Source organism: Lactuca virosa, chromosome 2, assembly GCF_052849685.1.
Source record: "Lactuca virosa cultivar CGN04683 chromosome 2, Lactuca_virosa_CGN04683_v6, whole genome shotgun sequence".
NCBI lineage: Eukaryota > Viridiplantae > Streptophyta > Magnoliopsida > Asterales > Asteraceae > Lactuca > Lactuca virosa.
Window position 1 is genome coordinate 192,722,338 of NC_136427.1, and position 11,353 is coordinate 192,733,690.

Genomic DNA, 11,353 nt, shown 5'->3' on the forward strand with positions numbered 1-11,353 from the left:
ACCCAGACGGGTGGATTTTAAGAGTAGAGCGGTTCTTCAACTTCTATAAACTCTTGGAAACAGACAAGGTGGAAGCTGTGGTGGTGGCGCTTGAAGGTGATGCGCTACTCTGGTTTCAATGGGAACACAAATGACGACCTATTACACGGTGGAACGAGATCAAATCGCTCTTACTCCGGCAATTTCGGCCGATGAACGCATGTACGCTTTACGAGCAATGACTATCCCTAACTCAAACCGGGTCAGTTCAGGAGTATCAAAGATCCTTCATCGAGTTATTAGCCCCATTATGCGTCTTACCAGACGATGTCACCATGGGCCAGTTTGTTAATGGGCTCCAAGAGGAGATAAGGGACGAGGTCTGTTTATTAGAGCCCAGATCTTTAGACCATGCGATGTCCCTAGCGATTAAAGCAGAAGGAAAATTACGCTCCCAACAACACAGGAAGTCATCATCGAACAGAGTGGGAAATACACAGCGATCGACGTCAACCGGAACCCTAACCGGATCTCCCTTGATCACTCCGATTAAAACCACAATTTTTTCTCAAAGGAACTCGCAGGTCCCAAGTATGATCTTTCCCATGGGCACTGAACCAAAAGGGCAATCGACAGGGGAAGTTCGCAGGTTATCTGATAAAGAATGTCAAAGCAAAAGGGAGAAGGGACTGTGTTTCCGTTGTGACGAGAAATGGAATGCAGGTCACAAATGTAAGAAGAAGGAATTAAGTGTGTTGTTGGCACATGAAGAAGACGTTGAAGAGGGAGTCAGGATTCAAGAGCTGGATAATGAAGAACCAATTGAAACATCAGAGACCACCATCTTATCGGGCATATGCCTCAATTCTTTCATAGGTATCAGCAACCCCAAAACCCTAAAATTGAAGGGAACGATTGATGAAACTGAAGTAATCGTGCTCATTGACCCGAGAGCAACACATAATTTCTTGTCTTTAGATGTCGTGGAAAGGTTAAACATACCCATTGCGACAACTAAAGGATTCAGAGTATCACTCGGAACAGGGATGACGGTTACAGGGCAAGGAAAGTGCTAAGGGGTTTTGTTGCAGGTTCAAGGACTTGGAATTAAGGAAGATTTCTTACCTCTCACGTTGGGTAATTCTGATGTCATCTTGGGAATTCAGTGTCTAGAGAAATTGGGTGCTGTTACCACAAACTGGAGGATCCAAGTGATGAGATTCCAATTCGGAGGGCACACAGTCACTCTGAAAGGCGATCCGGCATTGGAGCGAGCCAAGGTGTCCCTAAAAACTATGATAAGAACAATAGGGTCAGTGGGTGGTGGATTCATGGTTCAACTCAACCAGGTTGAAGAACAAGATGCCCAAGAACCCTTACCTCAGTGTCCAAGATATTTGCAAGGGCTTATCAAGAAGTATACTGCAGTTTTCTCATGGAAGGGAGGCTTACCCCCCTTCGTAATCATCAACACACGATCCAGCTGAAGGAAGGAACAGAGCCTGTTTCAGTGCGTCCATATCGATACTCCCACTCTCAAAAGACAGAAATGGAGAAATTATTACAAGATATGCTTAAGTCGGGGATCATCCAACATTCCATAAGCCCTTTCTCGAGCCCGGTCCTCCTTGTTAAAAAAAAGACGGATCATGGAGGTTTTGTATGGATTATCGAAATCTCAACAAGGTCACCGTTAATGATAAGTTTCCCATACCGGTCATAGACGAGTTACTTAACGAACTCCAAGGGTCTCGGATTTTCTCGAAACTTGACTTGAAATCGGGCTACCATCAAATTAGGATGCGAAAAGAAGATGTTCCTAAAACAGCCTTTCGAACACATGAAGGCCATTACAAATTTAAGGTGATGCCTTTGATGGGTTTTGAGCACTACAACATTCCTATGGTGTACATGCAAACCCTAAAGCTTTGGATCTAGTTTGTCTAATGAACATGCAATAATCATCCAAAGCCATAAACCCTATATCTAACATGTGATAATCAATATTAACATATGAAAGGGTTTAGATCTTACCTTTGATTGTTATGTAGCAATAACAATCTATTCCTTCTTGTAATTGACTTCTGAAAGCTTAGAGTCACAAATGTCACTCCTCTAATGGCTCACAAACACCAAGAGTAAGAGGATGAAGAAGGAGAAGAGGAGAGGCACTCAAAAACGTCTAGAAACCCTAAGGAATCAGTTAGCCACGTTTTTGGTGCCCTAGGGGTCCTTAAATAGTGATGCTATTAGGGTTATCTAACAAAGAAACCCTAATTTGACTGCTTAGGCCCTAAGCAACCCATGGACTCCTCCTTTAGAGGCCTTGGACGATTTCTAATGGGTTTCCCCATAGAATTCGTCCACTCCTCTATATGGAGTCCATTAGCCCAATATTCAACTATCACACAATTGACAGTTCTAGTCCTCTAAGTTTAATTAATCTCTTTTAGCCACAAAATTAATTCTTAATTGATTATTGACTAATATTAATTAAACAATATGATTTCTCCTTTAATATATTATTCTCATAATATATTAATAAATCATAATTAATCCTCTCTCTCCATAATTCATCCTATCAAGCTGCTTTGGTGAAGGCAACCCAAAAGGACCATGCACCATCGGGTCAAGTACATACCAAAATAGTTATGGACTTAGACACTAATCCAACAGCCTTTTGGCCTCACGAATGCCCCGACCACCTTCCAATCTCTTATGAACAAGGTATTCCGACCCTATATCCGAAAATTCGTGTTAATATTTTTTGATGACATACTAATCTACAGCAGCAATGCAAAGCAACACCTCACACATTTGGAAGTGGTCTTAGAAACACTGAACAAACACGAGCTATTCGCCAATCCTAGCAAATGTGAATTGGGAAAGTCCAGAGTTGCATATCTGGGACATGTGATTTCTGAACATGGGGTGGCTGTGGACGATGACAAGGTCAAGGCAGTGGAGGCATAGCCAACCCCCACAACAATTAAAGAACTTCGGGGATTCTTGGGACTCACCAGATATTATAGAAAATTTATATCTGGGTACGCGAGCATTGCAGCTCCTCATACAGATCAGCTTAGGAAGGACTGTTTCGGGTGGAATTCACAAGCAACATATGCTTTTAATGCTCTCAAGACAGCCCTTATCAATTCTCCGGTACTTACAATGCCCAATTTTTCTAAGCCTTTTGTGATTGAAACGGATGCATCAGGGGTGGGCTTAGGAGCTGTGTTAATCCAAGATGGTCATCCTATAGTCTATTATAGCCAAGTGTTAGGGGTCAGAAATCGAATGAAGCCAATTTATGAAAAAGAGTTGATGTCAATAGTCTTAGCTGTCAAGAAATGGCGGCATTATCTCATGGGCCGACATTTTGTGATCAAAACGGACCAACGAAGCCTCAAGTATCTAATGGAGCAGCGCGAAGTAGGCCCCGGAATATCAAAAGTGGATGTACAAGCTACTAGGATTTGACTTTGAAATACACTATAAACCGAGATCCACCAACAAGGTTGCGGATGCCTTGTCCCGTGAGTTTATCATGAGCCCCGAACTTGGTGTGATCACAACTATGTGGTCAATTCCCATGGATGAATTGGAGAAGGAAATAACAATGGACCCCTTTATACAACAAGTGAAAGAAGAGTTAACCGACGGGGACAAGGCACATCATGGGTATTCCATTGAAAATAAAAGGTTATTGTATAAGGGCAGAATGGTCATTCCCCAGAAATCAGAATTTGTGTCCAAATTATTGAACAAATTTCATGATTCGGTCATTGGGGGACATGCCGGGGAACTCAGAACCTATCAAAGATTGGCTGCTGATTGGTTCTGGGTTGGAATGAGGAAATCAGTCCAGAAACATGTCCAAAATTGTGGGGTTTGTCAGTCCCAGAAGGCATTACATACACATCCTACAGGGCTCTTGCAACCTCTACCAATACCCAGCCAAGTTTGGGATGAAGTGTCTATGGATTTCCTAGAAGGGCTTCCCAACTCACATGGATTCAATGCCATTCTGGTGGTTGTGGACAGGCTCACAAAATATTCACACTTCATTGCCCTTAAACACCCTTTCTCAGCAACCACCAAAGCTTCCGTCTTCATTAAAGAAGTTGTCCGTCATCATGGGATTCCTTCCACCATCGTGTCCAACCGAGACAAGGTTTTTATGAGCCTTTTTTGGAAGGAGCTATTTAGGCTACAAGGAACCAAATTGCTGAGAAGTACTGCATACCACCCGCAGACAGACGGGCAAACAGAAATCATCAACAAATTAGTGGAGCTGTACCTGCGATGTTTCATACAAGGCAAACCACGCACATGGTCACAGTGGTTGCCTTGGGCGGAGTTCTGGCACAATACCGCATATCATACCACAGGAAAATGCACCCCATTTAAAGCTCTTTATGGTTGAGACCCCCAAGTCTAATCCGAATTCAAAAAGGAGAAACAACCGTGTCAACAGTGGAAGAGCAATTGCTGGAAAGGGATGCAATTTTGGATGACCTTAAGGGCCACCTACTCCTAGCCCAACAAAAGATGAAGAAAATAGCGGATAAAAGTCGGAAAGACATCGTGTTCCTGGCGGGGGATTGGGTGTATTTGAAACTATAACCATATAGGCAACGTTCCATGACTCAAAGGCCATTCTAAAAACTAGCAGCCCGTTTTTATGGACCATACTTAATTGTGCAAAAGATTAGGGCAGTGGCATACAAGCTCAAGCTGCCAGACTCAGCTAAGATCCACCCAGTTTTTCATGTGTCCCAATTAAAAAAAGCAATTGGAAATCAAGCAGCAACAATCGAACTTCCAGCACCATTGACAGAAGATATGAAGTTGAAATGGGTACCAGAAGAAGTCAGGGGGATGCGAACTTTGGTTGAGGACAAGGGTCAAAAAACAGAAGTGTTGATTAAGTGGAAAGATGTCCCAGAATTTGACTCCACCTGGGAAGATGTGATTACCATCCAAGGAAACTTTCCAGATTTTGACCTTGAGGACAAGGTTAGTCTTTAGGAACGGAGTAATGTGGAGCACCCACCAATTCAATTTACGTACAGGAGGAAAAAACAACAAAAGGGTCACAATCAGAGGGGGACCACCACCAACCAGCAGGTGGCAACCATCGTAGGGACAGAACAGGGGCAATATGGTCATTAAAGGTTGTCATCACTGAATATAAGGTCTGCAAAATGTCCTGGAGGGGATTGCGAGAATATTAGAAGTTTCTTTCTTTTGGGAGATCATTAGCTTCTCGAATTGCTAATTCTATCCAATTTTCCTCTTATTGCATTGTTCCTGTTAGTTTTCAGCTTATATCCCTTTTCATTATTTAAGAAATCAATACAACAGTTATCTTGAGTTCTTTTATACATTGCAAGCTAGTTCATTACACATTATCAATCAAATTTTGATTTTTAACAAATCATAGGTAACTATTAACTACTGTCACTTAACAATTACAATAACAAATTGATTTCAACCAACTTTTATTTAAAGACTGAATACTAATAAGTATAGATCGACAATAAGTAATTTAACAGATACTAATTCTGCTCAACATGCTCACCATAAATAAATCTTAACAATTAAAATTAAATCTTTAATAACTACTAACTGATATACAAGTACTAAAAGCTACCAGCTATTAAATAAAAAATAAATATAAAGTTATTAATTGTGCAAGACTACAAGTCATGTCTTTTTTATGGTTGGGCGCATGGTGCATGCAAAAGCCAAAATACATGATTTTCTTTAATAAAAAATGGTGATGGGGCAAAATCTCTACAATGCAGTACGCCCACCCGGTGGTTGCGCCCACGCGTGGACCTTGCTTACATAATTAGTGATGACACTATCTTTATTTTTTTTTTGGTTATATTTGCGGCTGAATTGTTGCATGATAAGGAAATTCTATCACACAATTTCGACTTTTTCAAATCTGATCTATATCATTTTTAACATGGAATTTGTTAATTGTTATGGAAGAAATAGTTTTGTTGTATGCCATTTTGATGATATTATTGTGTTTAGTTTAGAGAAGAAGGCAGTTTGGCTAATTTAGGACATATGAGTGATAATTGCAAAATGATTTTTCTTGTGAACAATGAGTGATTCAAATAGTTGGAGAAAGATAATTGTCAGTATTTGATCATTGGTAGATTACCACCTAGATCTAATACTTTAATAAGACCAGGATTTTAAGTTATATTAGATATTGATGGTGAATTGAAGCAAATTTTGTATTTCCATTTTGTTTGTTCTAATCTTAGGGCCAATGATCCCGGCCCGGTTGGGAGAGGGTTGTTACCTAAGGCCGATGGAACAAGGCCTAGGGCCGGCTTCAAAGTGAGGAGGGATATTGGAAATTGGAATGAGAAAAAAAAAAAAGAGGAATTTGGTCATTTAGAAATGGGCTCTAATACCATGAAAACAAAAATTTCACATGACAATTGACAAATAAAGTGACAAGAATATATAACGTGGGCCAAAACAGACTGAGAAATGGGACTATACATCAGGCCTAAGACTAGAACAAACAATACATACAACAATATAGATTAATTATTAATACCAAGTTCATTTTGATATGCAGTAGCTCATTTTCATCTCGTAAGGATTATCAATTGCATAAAATTAACTGTATCACATGTAAATGTACCTTAAATAAACCAAATCCACGTCACACGTCATTTTCAAGAAAGTTCCAACACTCCAACCATACACATCGGCTTCTTGCTGCAAGTGCTTACACCCTTACAATGATTTCTCAATTGTTAACATGAGAATCATAACCTTAAGGAGAAACATACTATATATACACAACACCCCCTAGGTCCGTGGTACCTTGCTTCATGACAATGTTATCCATTACTCAATCCCCCTTCCATCACATTAAATTAAAACACACCTAAATCTCAAATCCAGGAAACCTCGAATCCTCTGGTCTGTATAAATCAGACCACAAACAAGCCGCTCCAGCAAGTCCTTGAAAAAGCGAAAACCCATGTCCATGAGAATTTGCATTATTTTTTAACTTCCCAATATTCCCATATAAAAACCCACCAAACGCCTTTGCTCTATCTTCATATATAACATCTCCTGTTAGACGAAAAAGAGACAAAAACACATACGCGTTCCCAGACGCTCCATCAGCAAGCCCCGCTTTCTCCAACAACCCACTCTTCCACACCACTTCTCCTGCCTCAATCGCCGCATCCCGAAACTCCCGGTCTTGCGGGAATACCTGAACAAGACAGAGTCAGTGTTGGCTCTTGGCTCTGATACCATGTTAGATATATAAAGTCATTTGGCTACCATGTTAGATATATAAAGTCATTTGGCTGAGATAGAAGAGACTCCAACATATACGAACCTGAGCTGCTTTGCAAAGGGTGATGGCCACGCCTCCAGCGCCATGAGACCATTGGACCAAATTACCCCTCGGGTTGCCTTCACTCGAAGGGTAGTTACCCTGAGGGAACCTCTTACTCATCATGTATCTTAAAGTCTTTTTTACATCCTCTGTGTCTTCTTCAGATAAGGGGAAGTGAAGTAAGACGTGTAATATGCCAGCAAGTCCGTGGGCCGCACCCCAGTATCGGGTCCCGTGCCATCTGTACATCAAGGGGCAGAGGGCGTGATCAGACGCACCTGCACGCCCTCCTGCAATTACAGCCTCAACTATGGGGTTGAGGAGATTGGATGGTATGGTTTCCGGCCCAATATGTTTGTTTATAAATAATGCGGCCCACAGGAATCCTGCACGTCCATGTAGAAGATCATATGACATCCCGAACCCGCCTTCCCTGGGCCCCACCGGAAGAGCTCTCTCTTGCGCCAACTAGAAAAATATTACATACTTGTTCATTCAAATAGGATTCCATAGATTATTATCAAATCTAACTTAATATAATATTCATGTTAAAGTTAATATATCATTACACATATAAATAAAATACAAATTTTGGTATTTCACTATTCGCCCAACACCGAAATGATATAAGAAATAGTGTTAGGTTGGATATATCTAAAAATGTAAGAAACAAGTTTCGGTGTTTGGTTGAAATTGGTCCAAAATAGTCATTTTGGATCATATATAGTCCACTAATTAAATTTTTTTGCACCTAATTTAGTGTCAAGGAGATGTCCAATGATTTGTCAACCATTAAATAATTATAGGACAGACAGAAGGTATCATTTAATCTTTAAATATCTAGGCATGACCCTCTACCCATAAATATTATACGAGTTAAACAATGGACCCACATACTGCGATTGTGGATAAAGAGAATTACTAGGTGTTAGTTGGAACCAAAGTGCCAATGGCCTAGCAGTATGGAATGACCATCTCATATGAGAGGTCAAGGGTTCAAGTCGGTTATTTAGGAGTAGATTAGTTAGTTTGCCGTTTAAAAAAAAAATAATAATAAATAAATAAATAAATAAATAGGTGTTAGTTGGAACACCTGTGTCCACATACTTGATTCGGACCACAACCAAAGATTGTGATTACACAATTATATTTTATTTCCACTAAAATTAGTGCATTATATGAGTTGGAACGTCCTTATCCACTGCAAAAATAGCGTCCTAAAATATTCACATGTGCGTCTATAGAAAGATTTTTTTTCTTATTTTTTAATACTTCTCTTCCAGATTTGGCTGATAAAGATAGGCAATGACACCAACCAGGAGCCTTGATAAATAAATTAGGGTTTACGCAAAAACGAGTGGCTAGCTAGATGTAAAATATCACTAGATTCGTGAAGATATAAGAAATATAACTAGATATGTTATGTAATTGTACACGTAAATTAGGGTTTCGTTTAGGCATAGAAACTACGAATAGCAGAAATATTATTTCGATGGTGAATTGAATAAAAAAAATACCTCCAAAAATTCGGCAAGATAAAAGTTGCGTTTGTTAACGTCTCCACAATGATTCGCAATCACTGCACCCAAGGCATAAATCCCTCCTTTTCCACACAAAAACGTCGTGTAGCTGCTTTTATTTAGTTTACAAAAAAAGTAGGTTTAATTTCATTATCGGAACTACTAATAATGGAAAATTTTTGTTTGAAATCTGGCACATCCATGGATACAATTGATGATTATTTATTAGTAGATAAGATAGTTTACCAAGTGGAAGTATTAGCGACTGCAGCAGCACAAGCACCGACGATTCTAGCAGATAATTGCAAATCCTCGCGACTACCAGTAGCTTCATAGAACCGCAAGCAGGTGATCGCTGTCCCTAACAGACCGGTGTAAACCGTCGGATCCACGATGTCACCACCTCCGCCGTACGCTTCCGTCCACGTCGCCTCCACTACCTGTACATTATTTGCAGATACAGCGAAATCAATCAGTGCTAACTGCTAACATGCTCCGCCGGTCGACGTATTACCTAACCTACACCATTACTCCGATAATCGTACAGCAATCTCCTAGTTTAAAAAAATTCTAGATCTCACTAACATTTGAAATGTTTTCAGTTTTGTATTCGAAAATCACCGATCGACAAGTATAAAGCAGCAATTTCGCAAAATGAGAATGAATTGAAAAAAAAAATCAAACAAAATACCAGCTCTTTGAGAGCGGCAGCAGCTCCGAGAAACGCGTCCGGTGAAAGGGAGAGATTGGCGGCGGCGACCGTCGTCGAATGGAGAAAATCTAGCTGTTCGTGACCATCGTCACGACTATTATTGTTATCACTGGAGGAAGGAAGCTTTACCATGGATGACATCTCTACAATCAATAATTACAGTTCAAAGAGGTTCCAATGAAGTTAACGCAGCAGGGATCTCAGGCTTTAGAATATATAGAAGGAATCAGAGAGGTCGGTGATGCTGATGATTGATTTGAAGAGGAGGTTGGTGTGTGGAAGAAGATGATTGATAGAAGGGGCGGGTACGACAGAGAACATACGGTACACGTGCCACGTTAGTCATAGACACGGTGTTTGGCCCCAACAGATATATATCACGAATAACTTGTGCCTTTCTTTTCTCTCTATATATTTTTAAATTGCTTTGGGAGATTCGCTTGATAGTTGATACGTTGATAGTGTTTGAGAATTTATTGTGATAAACACTATATTTTACAATAAGTTTTGGAATTATAAATATATTTTCTTTGTGAAATATTTAGAAGATTAAGGTCGTTTATAGTTACGGAAAAGTTTTTTTTTTCTAGTTTTTGTTTTTTCGTTTCAGTTTTTATTGGAAAATTTAGAAAACGTGTTTAATTAAAACCTATTTATTTTTCATTTTCAGTTTTATAAAATTAGAAAATGTGTTTAGATGTGTATTTTTCTATCGGTTTTCAATTTTAGAAAACTATAGTGGTGCTACGGTAGGCATGGAGGCGACGACGATGGGGGGCAGTGGTGGTGTCGATGATGGCGACGGTGGTGGTTGCGGCGCCGACGACAACAACGGGATGGTAACGATGGTGGTGGCAGTGACAATTGTGGCAGTGGTGGTGATGGCGGCGGCGGCGGTGATGGTAGCGGCGGCGGTGGTGGTGGTGGTGATGAGTTAGTGGTGATGGTGATGAGTTAGTGGTGGTGGTGATGGCAATGGCGAATTTACTATATATTCCGGGGTAGCCTGGGATACCCCTAAAAAAATTTGGTTGTGTAATTTTTTACATAATTTTTTTTTCTTTATTGTGTATTAAGTGATTTTTTTTATGTCGGGATACCCCTTTACTTGTCGAGGATACCCCTTTACTTTAATCCTGGATCCGCCACTGGGTGATGGTGATGGTAGGTCGGTGATTGTGGTAGTTGTGTTGCGTGGGTGAGTGTATGTGTGCGGAAGTGTTTGTGTGTGTTTTTGCGGGGATGGGGGTAGGTGTATTTGTATGTGCATGTGTATGTGTGTTTGTGGGGGTGGGGGTGTGGGAGTGGATGAGTGTGGGTACGTAGGAGTATTGTGGGTTAAGGGTATTAAGGTGGAGGTAGGTAGAGGTGGGTGAGATGAGAGTGAGTGTGTGTTTATATTTAAAAAAAATTAAATTAAAAAATATGGAAACAATGATTATCGGTGTTCCAAAAATTTCCAACTTCTTTGTAATTTTAGAACACGAAAATTTTTCATTTTTTGTGAAAATTAAAAAAAAAAAAAGACGAACTAAATGCATTTTCAAAATTCTTATTTTTTTGAAATCTTTTTCCGGAAAACGGTCTATTTTTCTGCAACTAAACGCAACCTAAATTTTTTTAAAGTTTTTTGTAAAATACTTTAAGGGTGTTAAAAAATACCCGAACTCGATTAACCCGATCTGACCCGAATCTGAATAAGACAAATAGGGTCGGGTGGTCTAAAGTCGAATCGGGTTAACCCGAAAAACC

The 11,353-nt window shown here is 40.0% G+C and overlaps 1 protein-coding gene across 2 annotated transcripts; it reads right to left on the reverse strand.

Annotated features, from left to right (window-relative positions):
• Nucleotides 1-6,540: 6,540 nt before the first annotated feature.
• On the reverse strand, nucleotides 6,541-10,001 carry GCL1 (GCR2-like 1). 2 transcript variants are annotated; one of them, XM_079078983.1, is made up of 5 exons: nucleotides 9,581-10,001; nucleotides 9,136-9,329; nucleotides 8,887-9,001; nucleotides 7,370-7,837; nucleotides 6,541-7,240 (listed from the first exon to the last, which is right to left on the reverse strand). In XM_079078983.1, the coding sequence occupies exons 1-5, from the start codon at nucleotides 9,740-9,742 to the stop codon at nucleotides 6,905-6,907; spliced, it is 1,275 nt and encodes a 424-aa protein (XP_078935109.1). In that variant the 5' UTR covers nucleotides 9,743-10,001; the 3' UTR covers nucleotides 6,541-6,904. The 2 variants fall into 2 exon arrangements, with proteins under 2 accessions (XP_078935109.1, XP_078935110.1); XM_079078984.1 differs by having other exon boundaries at nucleotides 8,887-8,998; nucleotides 9,581-9,998.
• Between the last annotated feature and the right edge of the window lie 1,352 nt (nucleotides 10,002-11,353).